Source organism: Dermacentor silvarum, chromosome 9 (genome assembly GCF_013339745.2).
Source record: "Dermacentor silvarum isolate Dsil-2018 chromosome 9, BIME_Dsil_1.4, whole genome shotgun sequence".
Taxonomy (NCBI): Eukaryota; Metazoa; Arthropoda; class Arachnida; order Ixodida; family Ixodidae; genus Dermacentor; species Dermacentor silvarum.
This window is the reverse complement of record NC_051162.1, coordinates 22,172,253-22,188,611: the sequence shown is the minus strand read 5'-3', so window position 1 is coordinate 22,188,611 and position 16,359 is coordinate 22,172,253. Positions and strand designations below refer to the sequence as shown.

General features: G+C 47.0%; 1 protein-coding gene across 1 annotated transcript in view; it reads left to right on the top strand.

Moving 5' to 3' along the window:
* The window catches only part of LOC119463487 (leukocyte elastase inhibitor-like), a 42,143-nt gene that overhangs the window by 12,551 nt on the left and 13,233 nt on the right, over window positions 1–16,359 (top strand). Inside the window, exons 2-4 of the mRNA XM_037724329.1 lie at window positions 1,048–1,273; window positions 2,883–3,162; window positions 10,298–10,583. Of these exons, the coding sequence (XP_037580257.1) occupies window positions 1,048–1,273; window positions 2,883–3,162; window positions 10,298–10,583 (792 nt within the window). The remainder of the gene's footprint in view (window positions 1–1,047; window positions 1,274–2,882; window positions 3,163–10,297; window positions 10,584–16,359) is intronic.

The window sequence follows — 16,359 nt, the reverse complement described above, 5'->3', positions numbered from 1 at the left end:
CGGTCGATTAACCGGTGACGCGCAGGTTATCTGCGTCATGGCCTGTATCATATACTGCGGTTACCAGCACAGTAGAAAAAGCCAGTCAGTAACGCTTCTTACAAACAAGATGCAAGCTTATGCTCTCGCATATCATTTCTGAATTTTATTGTTATGGTGGGACCGGTTTTACTTATGCGCGGTGTACGAAAGCATTATTCGCCATGGCGCACCAATACGTCAAAACATTTCGAATGTATCATTTCCTTTGGAAGGTGGTTTACCTTTTGATGAGTATATACGTAGGGGGGGAGTCCGCTTTTATTCAGACCGACGCCGTATTATTTTACTGGTAATAACAGTCGTGAAACACTTTGTACAGTGGGCTTTCTTTCTTTTTTTCATATACAAGTGCAAAGTTTTATGTGTTCTTTTCTCAGTACCATATTGTGCTCAGCGTTGTGCGATCAGAGGGTTCGGGTGGGCATTCACGCACTGTCAGCCATTTAGTTGCCTTTTTTGCCAACTCCCGCCTGATACAACCCCCCGCTGTAAATTGTATGACCCCCTGATTCCATGAATAATTTATTAAATTTCCTAGTAAAATTACCAGAGGGAACACTGTCGATGGAAAACTTCAACTAAAACAAAAATCATGGTCAGCACATGGATATATCTGGATGTCGTGGTGGTGGCTCTAGTCGATCTTGTGGCTGCGATTTCGTACAGCTTATTTGGTGTACTTGGCCTAAATTTCGAAGCAATCGTATTTCTCTAAACGGAAAAGGCAATATGACTTTGCGCAAATGCATAATCGTTGATAGTTTTACGCCATTTCGAAGCAATAGTTTGTTAATTATGATCAGTTTTCAATGTCTCAAAACCGCTTAACGTCACAAGAAGGAAATCAATGTATGAACCACCCTTCCTATGCCGGCTGAACCAGCGTAATTTCCGATCTCATAGGCACTAGCGCTAGCATTCCTTTAGCGAATTTTACAGTAAACAATACAAATTAGGCGTCTCTAGCCGAAATGTGTCTCTCTAGTGCGGCGAACTGACTCGCAGGGCAACTCCTGACATCGAGTCCCGTTCCGACATTGCCGTATCGCGGAGTCTGCTCCAGTTTAGCATCGACCTACTGCGGGAGATGCGACGGTCGGCCTCAGCTGGCGCCAACGTGGTCCTGTCGCCCTACGCAGTCGCCAGCGCACTTCACGAACTGCTTGTCGGCTCACGTGGCGAGACGGCAGCCCAGATCGCCACCGTGCTTCACGTTGCCGCTGGAGAGATGGTACGGTGGCCAACGAAGCAGTGCATAGGTTTCTGTAGGCCGAAGTTCTTTGCAGACTGCGTCCTATGCACATAAAGTTTGCAAAGCACGACTCACAAATGACCTGAAACGGTGGCCCACACTGCTTCAGGTCATTTCAGGTCAAACACACACACCGCAGGCACGCACACACGAACACACGAACACACACACACACTCTCTCCGTATTTTCCCTGCCTCACTCTTGCTGAAATATTAACATTCCCTATACCCATACGTATCCCTCTAAAATTGTTCCTCCAGGTGAAGTTCTCTCGCAAATAATGTTTTTACTATTTTCACTAACGCAGCTAAGATTAGGCTAATACAGAATATTGACGTCTCCAAGACATTGACCTTTCAGCAGATCTTTGACTGAAAAAAGTCGGAGTTTGGCCCGAAAGGCGAAGCATCGATTGCGATAGCTAATTAGTAGACAGCTATACGAAGAAAGGATAGTAGTTTTATCGGCCGTATAAAGTTGTAAATATTCGCTGAGTAAATAAATAAACAAGCACAGTGTCACGCGCGCACCAATAAACATGAACATATCTCGCTCAATGACCGTGGAAACTTCTCAAAACGCTGGAGTGGGAAAGAGCGCCAGCGGCAGCGAGCAATATGGCTCTGGCTTCAACGCGAACTAAACGTCGAAAGCACAGCGCATACGAAGCTAGGGCCATCACCATCACAGCTACCAGCACTCGGCGCATGCACTTAGTCCCCATCGGAGATCGCTTTGAAGTTATAAGGCACCCATGGGCGCACACTTCAGCCACATTGCAGATCGCTTTCAAGATACAGCACCCGCGCGGCAGCTCCGTGATTATCAGCCGCAAGAGCAGAACGCACCCCACCCCCACCGTCTCCGTCGCCTTCTCCCCTTGCCTCGCGCGCGAAGACCACGCGCTTCCGGCCGATTTCCTCTCTCGCGTGTGCGAGATTAAGCAGCGGTTGCCTTCTTACTCTCGCATGCTTTCACTGGCACACACAGCGTACGGCCCGCGGCGACGTTTCTCGTATCACCGTTGGACTTTATACGGAACCTCACGGTGATGGCCACGGCAAAAATGCGCTTGGAGTGTCCACATAATTGCTCTCACAATAAAATTATGGATTGAACAAGACTAAGTACAGCGCAAATAAACATCGAATGCTGTGCGTTCGCCGCAGTGGGAACAGATGGCGCAACAGTTCCGTTGCGGCTGAATCGACATGTCTTGAGTTGTGTCGCGGCAGATGGCACCCAACTTGCATTTATTGGGGGCTACACAAGCAAGTAATGCCCGCAGATGTGAAATCAAGCTTAACAAAGTGCGAGATTCAAAACATTTGCGGAAACGTGTGAAATATGCGAACATCTTAACACGAATGATCAAGTAGTTTAGCGGTAGGAGGCATGTACGCCTGGCGATATAATATTTATGCAACGCTCATTACACAAAAATTCTGCATCCACGGATACAGCTCGGTTGGACACGCGGAGCAAGACAAAGTTGACGTGACCTACAATGAAACTGTTCTTCCTGGAATTAAGGTGTTCTTGCATGATTGGAACAAACATAAAGGTAAACTTTGAAATTATCCGCAGGTTACCCACTACTTCACCGAGCGAGACAGTGGAATTCCCCATCGACGGCGCAGCGAGCCCCAGCTTCGCTTCGACATGGGCTACGTGAACAGCGTGCATCATGACCGCAGCGTTGGCCGCACTGTTGGGGCCCAGGCCCTTGGAGGAATGGTGATTGGCGAGCGACTGGAGCGCTTCAGCTGGGACTTCGTGCACGCCCCCGAACAGAGCTGCGAGGAGATCGACCAGTACGCGAGCCTCTACACGCGCGCCTTCGAGCACGAAGAGGTCATGGCCAAGGGTGCGTTACGCTTTTCACCGAGTGCGTCTCACTCAAGAATCAGGGGCAAGGGGCGCTATGACGTAAAGCTATTCAAAACTGTTTTTATTCCAATCTCCTGACGTCAAATCTACGTAACCACCGACGCAAGCATCGGGAGGTGACCCGCAGCGTTGTCTCAACAACCCAATCAAACGCTCTCCTCGTTTATAGGAGGTCACCTTTGTTCGCTTTCAAAACGAATAACGTTGCCTGCACTGACAGGCGTTTGTTATCTAATTGGCTGACAAGAGGCGAGAAGCACGCTCTAGTGGAGAGGGTTTCGATGGGGCCGAGCCAGCACAGTGAAAATAGATAACCGCAGGAAGAGGGTGGTGCCGGCTTCTCCGATTGCTCCGCTTCGCCTTACTTGCGGTGGCTGGTCGAAAATCGCGGTGGAGTGCAACGGAAGGATAAAAATGCCGCTAAAACGGACCCTCAGCAAAAAGGAGCTGGCAGAGCGATGTCGTATGCATGACGAAAGGGCTCGATAACGTTTTACTGCCACCCAAAAAGGTTTATCATGCGTAAATAAATACATTCTCACCGGCAGGTGCGAGTAGCGAGCGCGTGAGCGATCGGCGGGCAGCCATCTTCTATTCATTTCAGAACCGGGCAGTCTCTGGCTATTCAGAAAATTTTTCATTTTCGTTCGGCATATTAATGCATTTTTTTCGCGTACACGTCACGTTAACGCGGTGAGTTTTCGTGGTTTTTTGAGGTCGCGTGACAGACAGGCGAAGTGGGCGCAGCCCGAAAACATTGGACCAATAGCAGAGGGCTAATGGTGAAAAGGCGTCGAATCAAGAATAATTAATTTTCTTTTGCGCGCCTTAATCATGCATAATCACTGTGTACACGTTATATCACATGGGGAGCTATCGTGGTCTTCGTGACGTCGCGTGATAGACAGGGAAAGTTGGGAGTGGCCCGAAAATGTTTGGAGCAATCGTGGTGGGCTGATTGCAGAATTGGAATAGAAAAGTTTGGAACAATTTTACGTTATAGCACCCGAGATTCACAAAGCTTTTTTTTTCGTAAGCTCGCTTTGCCATTGGCTAGCTGCCTTCAATATTGATATGTCTGGCAACCGGATTGGCTAAAATTCTTTCTTGCGAAACATTCTAGCGTAAGACGCTTTCTTGAATTCGGGCCCACAGCTCCAGAGACCCACTGCAATTCGAGCTTCGCGTTATTATCATCATCATAATTTATTGTGCCCTTATTGACCCTTTACAGGGGAGCATAAGGGCGAGCAAGGACATAGATATGCACTATGGACATAATTATACAGTGAGTTAAAAGAACAGAAGAACTTAGTATACATGCTTACATTCAATGAGTAAAAGAACTGAAGCCAGGAATTAACACAACGAAAGCTAAACAGGTTAACACAATGTGGGTGACAACGGGTGCTGCATTATCTGCGAGAAAATCAATACAAAATTTCCCGCGCACACTAGCAAAAGAGCACAACTGGTAAACATTAAACAGAGTTACAACACAGCAATGATAGAGTAAGGGTTAAACAAACGTGACAATATATGCTTAAATTCATTAAGGTCAGTTTTATTTGCTATAACCTCTGGTAGCACGTTCCATAATTCAATAGCAGTAGGTAAAAATTATTTATTGAAGGCATTGGTGGTACCACGCAAATGTTGTTACTCAGGCTGTTAAACAGACTGAGTGAAGTGTGTTTGGGTAGAAGTAGAAGATTGTTGCTGAGGCGCGGGAAGTTGTAGCAGCCTCCTAAGATCCGAAGACAGCTCAGGGGCATAATACCTTTTTAAACCGGTTCCTAATACCCACTACTATATTACAAAGGTTAAAACACAATTTTTTGTTTAAATAGCCTGGTTAGAAGCAGTAGGTGGCATCTCCATGTAAATGCAGAAAGTAACACTCTTCTTATGATTCTTGCCAGAGAAAAAATTATTTTTATTGACCAAAAGACATGAATGAAGAACTAACATCACTTCGTATGGTGGCTGGTTTGATGTTGCATCCTATGTTTTTGCGTCGACTCAGAGTAACCGAGAGGTACTTGATTCATTGTACCTTTTGTCGTATGTGACGACACAACAGCCTAGACCAAATTGGTCGGAATTTTTCCGAAGTTTAAAAAATTAATGCGCACAGCTCCACATGATTCAGACTTTAAATCGGGGTCGAATATTTTACGCAAGCGCAGTTGTGCTAATCCTGAAAAGGAATAACAGCATACTACCTCATTAGGTACATTGGGACCGAAGAAGGGTATAGTTTAGATAAGGTGTAGTATAGTAAAATGCAGAAAGGGTCATTCATCTGGCGTAGATGCCTCTTTCTGCGAAACCACTCGCCTATCTTCACTTATTTTAGCACAGTAGTTGAGATTCTGATGAAGTTGAGTTTATCAATAACCCCATTTACGGGCATTACATTTTTGTTCACAATAAATTTGTTGTGGGCTTCGTTGTAAGGCGATGCAACTAAAAATGTTCAATTCCTCTGCTGCGGAATGTTCTAGCCATATGTAGCTACCATCTATGACTAGTAAAACAACTCGCAGCATTAGAATCCACTCATCATTTTGTTGCAGTGGCATCAGCATGTTATGAGTGGTGTCGCCGCAGACGACACCCACTTCGAATTTATTGTGCACGAAACTTGTAAGCAATGCCCCCTAACGGGATATAACGCTAAGCGTCATGAAAAATTGTACCTCTGTGCTTATTTTAAGCCAAGATCAGCTAGTGGTTTAAAAGGGATAATTCATGTACTCCTGACGCTAATATTTATGCAACAGCAGAACCACGTGAGTTGTTTGTGTGCATTGAAAATAAAATGTTAAACGATTACTGGCAGAGTTGTAGGAATCCTACACCGGGATTTTCACTCGTAAAGAGAATCACACGTGGCAAAAGCTGTAGCTTGTCCATGCTTATCTTTCGATTTGATACTCTAAAGTTGTCTCAAAATGCAGCCTTTTTCCTCAACGACTTTATTCTCAGCTGCTCACACAGAGTAAAATTCCTTACTGCCGCGTGACAATAAGGCTTGGCATGATGGTGTTGTTTTGAAAAAAAATAATAGCTATAGGCCTGCCCTCGTTTTGACTGCCCTATCATGTGGCAGCCGAAGCAAGCACAAGAACGTATCATGACGTCATGACGCGTCGGCATCCTGGTCGATAGAAACTAAAACTTCGCAGAAAGAAGTACTGTATTAGAATAAATTTTTAGAGTACTCCAATGACACTCGTCAGTATATATAAGGCGAGGCCAATCGTGTCAATCCCGCCGGACTTCCATGACCGTCGTTGCGGTTGGTGTTTTGCCTAATAGTTGACACGCAGGGAGCACACGATATAGCCAATCTGCTTATAAGTAGTCCAGGCTTTACTGTTCTCAATTGTGTCGGTTGCGGATCTTTTTACTATGTTTAGATTACAAATAGCAAACCGTGTCCTAATATCATCAGTACAACAAATATACATCTTCAAGCGCATACCCCTTTTAATGAAGTTAAGTTTTGTGGGTCTACTTTCCTGAGCTTTGGTAGGTAGGCTTATCGGTCCGCCTTGATTAGTAGTAATCAAGGCGAAGTGGTCCTGCAGATATTTTTGTAGTTCACTGCGCGGAACTCAGAGATAGGACCCTATAATGCAAAATCATTCCAATCTAGTATTATTCCAACCTCTGACATCAAATTTACGCCCGATGTATACGCCGACGTAAACATCGGACGGTTACCCGCACCGTTGTTTGAACCGACCAATCAAACGCTCTTTTCGTTTATAACAGGCCACTTTGTTTGCTTTCAAAGCAAATAGCATCGACAACCTTGAGTGGTTGTTTCTTGTCTAAGTGGCTGACAATGAGCGAGGAGCAAAAGCGACAATAGTGACAATTGGCGAGGAGCACGCATCAGTGGAGAGGGTTTCGTTAGACCCGAGATAACGCAGCGAAAGTAGATAACCGGACGAGGAGGGTGGTGCCGGCGTCTGCGGTTAGACCGCTTACCCTTGCTTAGCGTGCGAAGGTGTCACCGCTTACCCCTTGAAGGTGACCGCTAACGAGGCGCCAACGCCGGGCCAAAACCCAAGAGGGTGTTTCGGCGCGCGCCCTCTCCTCTCCATAACCTTCTCGTATCTTGTCGAAGCTTCTAGTCTCCGTTGCTCGCGTTGGCTGTTTGTGGCGTGCGCGCTCTCTCCCTCTGTCTAAGCTGCCGCGGAGCCGACGTGCTCCTTCGCTGGCTTGTGTGATATGCGTTACGTGCTTTGATTATGCGGACTTTTGTGGCAGAAGGCATGTCGAAAATCGTGATGACGTGCAACAGAAGGTTAAAAATTGCCGCTAGAACGGATCCTCAGCGAGGAAGAGTTGGCAGAGTGATGTCGTAAACGTGCCCAAAGGGCTTGACAACGTTATACTCTTACGTAAAAAGCTTTATTACAAGTAAATAAATTTATAGTCCCCGGCTGCTCAGAGTAGCCAGAGTCAAAATGATTGGTAGGCAGACATCTTATATTCCTTTCGGAACGGGGCATCCTCGGGTTATTCCGTAAAATTTTCAGCTTTGTTCGGCATATTATTGCATCTTTAATGCGTACACATCGCTTTGACGTGGTCGCATTTCACATTTTTGGGGCGTCGCGTGGCAGACATGCGAAGTGGGCGCAATCCGAGAGCTTTTGACCAATAGCGGAGGCCTAATGGCAAAAAAAGGTGTAGATTGGGAAATTATTAATTTTCTTTTGTTTGGTTAAATAGTACATACTGTGTGGGCACGTCATAGCAAATCGCGAGTTTTCGTGGTTTTCGTGACGTCGCGTGACAGGCAAGCGCAGAGGTGGTGGCGCCCAAAATTTTTACCAGTCATGGAAGGCTTATTGCAGAATTGGAATAGAAACAGTTTGGAACAGGTTTACGTGACAGCGAACATGGTGGGGTGAAAAGTGGCCTAGTACCAGTAAATGATTGCAATAGGGAAGTAATAAAGTTCCCTGAAGTCATAAAGCAAGAGATCGCAGTACCTGACCAGTTCCAAAACATGTATGTACAGTCGACCACAAAAGCGTACAGAACCAAGGGCTCTTGAAAAAGCTGAATATCTTCGCAACCTCAACACGCAGCCTGGGATCCCCATTTCCAGCCTCTACTAGTATGTGTGAACAGCACTGTGATGTAGGGTTTTACTGGCTACTGAGATATACTGAGATATGCAGTGTTTTCTTAAATCCCGTGGTCCGTGAACTTTTGTGGTTGACTGTTACACACAACATATTTAGTCCGAAGAGTCAGCGGGCATTGGGTTGGAACTGTTATACTAGTAAACTTTGTTTTTGCATGTTTTATTACGATGAGCCCTCGTAAGGTGCTTTATGCCATTTTCAGTATTTATGTCCGTTTTATCGAACCGTTTTTCATGACCCAGTGACCTAAGCCAGGGGTTGTGACACCATCGTAGTCTTGCCACCGTCGTCATTCTAATAGTGTCATCCGACTGTGGCCATGCCGTCGTCATCATACCATCTACGTCAGTTCATCGACATCACTCATTTTTCGCCGTACCATCATAATAATGCTGTCGCCATTCAATCGTGATTATGAAGCCATTTCCAAGCCACCATCGTTACTGCATCTCGTCGTACATCACTGCCGCACTGTCGTCGCTATTTTAACATGGTCATTCCACCTTTGTCCTCGAACTCTTGTCATCTCATGGTCGCTACGCAGTCGTCGCCATCCCATTGCTCGAATGCCGCTGTCTTCACGCTGTCATCGTCATACGGTCTTCATTGTGCATTCGCTGGAACACCCTCTTGCTCATGTGGCCGTAGCCTAATTCACGCAACGCAATTGGCCTTACCAAGCACTCCTCGTTATACAGTGGTCTATCCAGTGGTCTATCCATCTATCCACGGTCGTCATGGAATCGTCGTCACACGCTCGTCGCCATCCATTTGACCTTATACTGTAGTGTCGTTGTACCCTCGTCATCATTCTAGAAGCGTCGCCATTCAATTGTCCTTCGTCACCATCTTTCGTCGCCATCCAATTGTCCTTATGCTGTAGTGCCGTAACCACGTCATCATTCCAGAAGCATCATTGCGCTATGCTCGTATATTTGTCGTTATGCGTTGGTTTTCATGCCGTCGTCGTGATGTTGTCGTGATTGTTCCATTGTCGTTATTAAAGCTTAGTTCTCTGATTCTCGCTACACCGTCATTATCTTTAGTATTAATCGCATTAACGTCAACAGTCATCGTGAAGTGAGTTGTGCCGTAGTTTCTTTTCTTTCATTGACAACAAACATCAGGCATAAAAAATGGCGGCCAATCCCATAGACAGCGCAAGCCGAAGTCGCGTGGATTATATCGACGATGTCGAAGCGAGTGGACTCCGCGTGTTGCTAATCTACCGCGCAGGCACATTATGGCTACGCTGGATAATGCTTGCAGAAGATTAACAGTGTTCTGTCATTTTCTTACCTGATTTTTAAAAGCTTTTCGTCACATAGATTTCAATATGTGCGTTTTCCATCGGTCGCTACGTGCATTTGTAATCATGACTTCGCGCAGCAGTTCTGCTCAATTCCTTATACGAGTGTCGCTACAGTACCGGCTTGTGAAACTGAACGCTGGAAAAATTGCGAATTCAAATTGTGCCCCGGCGTACCCGTTTGCACTGACACAAAAATGTATCGCCGGCTATTCAGTGGTGACATATTTACAGGATGTGTGTTTACTCACAGGAGCCCACTCGAAAAAAAATATTCGGGTCATTGGAATTTTTTTTTATTTCGGCATGATTCTGTAAAATGTTTCCGCACCGTTGAATTATAGAAATATGTATCACCTTAGAATTTGCATCATTGCGTGTGCTTAAACTTGGAGCGTTATTCTCCAGTGACCAGTGCTGAAAAAATAAATATACTGAAGTTTTATACCGACGTAACCTGGAAGTGAAGCGAATGCTCATCACGTGCCGTTGCACGCAAAATCTACCCGAAGCCGATGGTATTCCTGCAATCTCCTTTTTCTTATGATCCACGAAGACCAGAGCACTTCTCAGTAATACTCGCAGTGGCTGGCCGTGTCCCATTTGTTATTGCGGAATTCACTGCCCAGGTTGCATCACCACGTCCACGCGTGTTTGCCTCCTGAGCGCTGTGGATTTTCGGGGATCATGGCGCTACGCCTTTGACGACCGCTCGGCCACCCGAGAGCCTTTCAGTGAGGCAGACGGCACCACCTCTGCGGTCATCATGGTGCACCAGAAGGGGCACTTTCCCTTCGCGAAGTGCCCTGAGCTCAAAGCAACGGCCTTGCTGCTTCCGTACCAAGCGCCCGGTGGGGGAGCTGGTGGTAAGGCTTCGGGGCCTACCACTCCTCAAGATGGCAGCAGTCCGCCCACGTGAGTCGCTTTCATAGCACGCATTCCCAACTGTTTCGTGAATAATGCAACCATCATAACGATTCGCTCAAATAATCCATAGCACGCACTTTGCCTGCTCTTGGGATGACGTACTGCGTGAGCCTGAGGATTGTTTGATCTTCCATATTCGCGACCAAGCCTGCCAGTGGTGCCAGCTAACACTCCCAGGCCATGGCAATAATTTATGACGCAAAGATCTAAGAGAATAGACGGTGACACAGCAGGCGCCGTAACTTTATCGGTTGAGCACCGCACGCGCCCTGGGGAAGTCGTACGTTCGGCTCCAACCACGTGACATCTCTTCTCGTCGAGTGTCACTTTATTTTTCCTGTATAAAGGAAATCATCTTCATCACAAATTTAAACTCGCGTCCATAATTATTTATGAATAACGTTTTAACTGCGAAAGCAAAATAAACGAAGACGAAGAAGCACAAGGACGGGCACTATTTTCCAAGTAAATTTGCTTAGTGAAACTTCACAATTGATATATTTTGACTGAAAAAAGATATGCACATAAAGAGAGGGAAACAGAGAAAGAGGCACGGCATTTGCAGATTTGACATCCAGATAAAAATTATGATTTATTCTGAAATATGCGTACTAATATCTACAGCAGCTTTAAAGACATAGTAAAAGCAGCATAAGAATTCTAAACTGACCTGTACAGTTCCAAGAGCAGCAAGCTACTTTCATTCGAAGAGGTGACGAACAGGATGCAGAGGCCGCTTCTATAACAAGCGATGAAGTTAGAAGGGCCTTGCAAGACACGACCCGGAGAAAACTGCTGCAGAAGATGCAATAACAGTGGATTTAATAAAAGACGCAGGATATATCAAACATGAAAAGCTTGCGGCCCTTTATACGCAATGCCTCACGACTTGAAGTGTACCAAGGAACGGGAAGAATGCCAACATTAAACTAATCCAAAGAAGGGAGACGTTAGAGAATTGAAAAATTACAGGCCCACTAGCTTGCTTTCAGTATTGTGTAAAATATTCACCAAGATTATTTCCACTAGAATCAGGGCAACACATGACCAAAATCAACCAAGAGAACAGGCTGGCTTCAGCAAGGGATATTCTACAAGAGATCATATCCATGTCATCAATCTGCGGAGTACAATAAAGCCTTCTGTACGGCTTTCATAAATTATGAAAACCGTTTGATTCAGTAGCGATACTAGCAGTCATAGAGGCATTGCGTAATCAAGGAGTTCAGGAGGCGTACGTGAATATCTTGGTAAATATCTACCAACATTCCACAGCTATATTGACTCCCCTCAAGACAAGTAAAAAGTTACGTAAGAAGAGAGGGCTCGGACAAGGACACACAATCTCTCCAATGATATTAACTGCATATTTAGAACTATTCAAGCTCTTAGACTGGGAAGGATTAGGAGTGAGGATCAACGGCGAATATCTCCGCAACCTTCGGTTTTCGGATGACATTGTCCTATTCAGCAACAATGGAGATGAATTACAACAAATGTTTGAGGACGATAACGGAGAAAGTGTAAGAGTGGGGTTGAAGATTAATCTGCAGAAAACAAAGGTAATGTTTAATAGCCTGGCAAGGGAACAGGAATTCAGGATAGCTAGTCAGCCTCTAGAGTCTGTAAAAGAGTATGTTTATCTAGGTCAATCACTCACAGGCGACGCTAATCATAACGAAAATTACTGAACGATAAAATTGGGATGGAGTGCATACGGCAGGCATTGCCAAATCCTAACTGGGAGTTTATCACTGTCGATGAAAGAAAACTGTACAAACATTGCATTGTACTGGTGCTAACATATGGGGCAGGAACTTGGAGGTTAGCAAAGAAGCGCGAAGAACAACTTAAGGACCACACAAAGAGCGATGGAACGAAAAATGGTAGACTTAACCTTAAGAGACAGGGGGAGAGCGGTGTGGATCAGAGAACAAACGGGGATACCAGATATTCTAGCTGACAGTAAGAGAAATAAATGGAGCTAGGCAGGTCATGTAATACGTAGAGTAGATAGCCGGTGGACCATTAGAGTTACAGAATGGGCGCCAAGAGAAGGGAAGCGCAGTCGAGGATGGCAGAAAACTAGGTGCGGTGATGAAATTTGGAAATTTGCAGACCCGAGTTGGGGGGAATCGGCTAGCGCAAGAAAGAGGCAACTGGAGATCGCAGTGAGAGGTCGGCCTGCATATGATCCGGCAGTATAAATAAAAATAGGCTGGTGATGATGATGTGTACAAACGCTACGATAAAGCACGGATCTTGCGAACCTTGAAGCCTCATTGGGTGCAGCATTTGTTTCTGTGTGGAGAAGACGCGCCTTTGTCCGGCTGCATTGCCAACGCTTGGCTCGCTGGGCTCGCGCTGCTGGTCGGTGGGGTCTTTCGAGAAAGTGACCCACGCTGCATCGACCTTCCTTGAACTCGTAGCGTCCTTGAAGGGCACCGCCAATAAACCTCTTAAATATTGGTGGAGATTGCTGGGGTTCCCCAGTCGCTTGCACCCTGGAGCTTTGCACCCGCACGCTTCCGCCCATCATGACCAACAACGCCGATCCGCTGGTGCCTTCGCCCTAGTCCGTCATTTGCACCATGATTGCTCGCCAACGTGACCCGAAGGTGTTCAGTGGTACAGATGACACCTTACGAACTGGTGAGCGCTCGTAACAAAGTGGGACGACGCCTCGAAGTTGATCAACGTCGTATTTTCTATTACTGACGGTGGTCGACTCTGGTTCCATAATCACGAAAGCTGCATTCCGACTTGGTCAACTTTCAAGACGTCACTCAATGAAGCGTTTGGTCCACCTGCTATCCGAAAACTGCGCGCTGTAAAGCGCTTGCGCACCTGGGCACAGCAGCTGCCTGATGCTGATAAAATTCAGCACATTCTGAAAGCCAACGATGACGGCGCATTCCAGATGCACATGGCCAGGAATTTGCGCACCGTTTCTGAAGTCGTTGCCTTATGTCAGAGCTACGATAAGTTGCTGAAGCAATGCACCTTGACTCGGCAGCCTCAGTCGAAGGCCGACTTGCTATCGAGTCTTGATGCTGTTCCGGACCACTCTCCACTGCTTCAGCAGATCAAGGACTTCGTGCTCGAGGAATTTACCTGTCAACTTTCCTTGGTGCCCTTCACTCAGGGGCCGTCCTCTCATCTGCGACCAGCGATCCGCACTGTTATTGCCGAAGAGTTCGCTCAAGCTCTTCCCGTCCCTCACCACCAGCAGCCTCTGGCCGCACCTATTACCTATGTGCAGGCAGTGCTGCCTGTATTCGCGCCCCATACGTATGCGCAGGTCGTGCGTAGGCCTCCCCAGCCGCCTTTCTCGACCCAGCAACAATCTGAACCGCACACCGCTCCTACTGCATCTTAGGCCGGGCCGAGAGTCATCAATCATTGGCGGACGCCTGACAACCGTCTCATTTGTTACGCCGAGTGCACCCCAGGGCAAGTCGCTCGCTATTGCCGCCATGGCCTTCAAATTTACAATGATGCTGTGTGGCCACTCACGTACGGCATTCAGCACTTGCGCCAATCTGCTCCTTATCCCTCATAGCGGTATGACGCCCCTGAATTTCCGTCGCGCCACTCATCGTCTCGTCGACGAGTGCTCTCCCCAATGCGTCGTCGACCCACACCCTCCGACCAGGAAAACTAAGCGCCTCAGTTCAAGAGGCAAAAATTGCGCCATCTTTGAGCAGTCCAAGTCCTCGCTCCTCTCCCGCTAACATGGTCGCAGTATCCCTCGAAGGTGTTTTTACATTTGCGATTGTGGACACCGGCGCCGCCGTTTCTGTTATAGTCGCCAAACTCTGCCGTTCTTTGCGCAAGGAGACCACACCGCTCTCTGGTTTGTCGCTTCATACGGCAAGCGCAAAGCACGTTACACCTCTCGCAGCCTGCACTTCCCATGTGCATATACAAGTAATTATGTATGTACATTGTCGAGTTTCTTGTTCTTTCTGCATGCTCACATGACGTCATCCTGAGGTGGGACTTTCTATCCATCATAATGCTGTCATCGACTGCGCACGCGCGGAAGTTGCATTTTCGCCGCTGTGTGACGCACCATCCCACCAAGCTGTCGATCGGCCGCCTAAAATGGTCCTTAGCGAGGACACCGACATCGCGCCTGGCTCTTTCGCCCTGGTCCCAGTCTTCTGCGGTGCCGTCACCAATGTTACGGTCTTCATCCCACTGCCTGGGAGGTTCATGAGTCGCAAAGCGGTACCTCTGTATTTTAGAACGCTTGACAGCGTCGCCGGCCTCAGCAATATTTTTGTGTACAATCCCCTTTCTGCATCTGTTATGTTGCTTGTCAGTGAATATGTCAGTGAATATGTCAGTGAACACCTTGACTCTTCGTTGTTTGTTAACATGCCATGCTAATCTTGCTATATTGACTACGGCAAACTGGATGCACTTTCAACGCTTGAAGAGTCGTCGAGTGGCATGTTCTTGAGTTCCATCGCAGATACACTAACCCCTGCCGAACACTCCGGGCTTCTTCGCTTCTCAACCACTTTACAAATTCGTTCGATGTTTCTCAGCCGCATCTGGGTCGAATGTCGGAAGTGCAGCACAACATTGACATCGGTCTACACGAGCTGTTAAGTCGAAGACCGTACCGCGTATCAGCTGAAGAGCGCTGCGTCATTAACGACCAAGTCAAAGATGTGCTACGCCATGGCGTTATTCAACCATCCCACAATCCCTGGGTATCTCCTGTTCTCATTCGTAAGAAGGACGGGTGTAATCGCTTTTGCGTTGACTACCGTCGATTAATTAAGATAACTCCCAAAGACGTCTATCCTTTTCTGCGCATTCATGACGCCATTGACAGCCTTCAAGGAGCAGAATTCTTTTCGTACCTCGATTTGCGTTCTGGCTACTGGCAGGTCTCGATGGATAAAGCCGATCGCCAAGAAACTGAATTTGTTACACCTGACGGCCATACGAATTGAACGTGATGCCCTTTGTACTTTGCAACGCGCTTTCCACGTTTGAACGACTCATGGACAATACGCTCTGTGAACTCAAGTGGTCTATGTGTCTATGTTACATAGACGATATTGTGGGTTTCTCGCCGGATTTTCCTACCCACCTACTTCGCCTTAGACAAGTTTTGGCATTTCTAGCCAACGCTGTCCTGTAACTCAACCTCAAAAAGTGCCGCTTCGCCGTGTGGCGGCTGCCTATCTTAGGTCACACCGTGTCCAAGCACGACGTTCTACCCAACCCTGCGAAACTTCGTGCAGTAGCTGAGTTCCCGAAGCCTACTACTATCAAAGAACTTCGCAGTTTTGTGGACCTATGTTCATATTTCCGGTGCTTTGTTCGAAATTTCGCATCGATCCTGTCGTCCTTGACCCAGCTCCTACGTGGTGGCGCGGACCTCTACTCTTGGTCCCCTGCCTTAGCTACGCTTCGTCGTCTTCTTATCTCTCCATGTATTCGCCATTTTGACCCGACCGCTGCAACCAAACTGCAGAATCGTGAAGACGCGCCTCTGTCCCGCAGCATCATCAAAGCTCGGCCCGTGCTGCTGGTCGCTGGTGTCATTAGAGACGGTGCCCCACACTGCCTTGAGCTCGTAGCGTCCTTGAAGGACACCGCCAATAAACCTCTTATCAATTACTACGCTAGGACTAACGCCACCCTAAAGCACTGATCTCACGTACCGTGAAGTCTCATTGGGTCCAGGATTTGTCTCTTACGCTTGCACTTTGATCTATGCACCATTCTGAATTTCTCACGA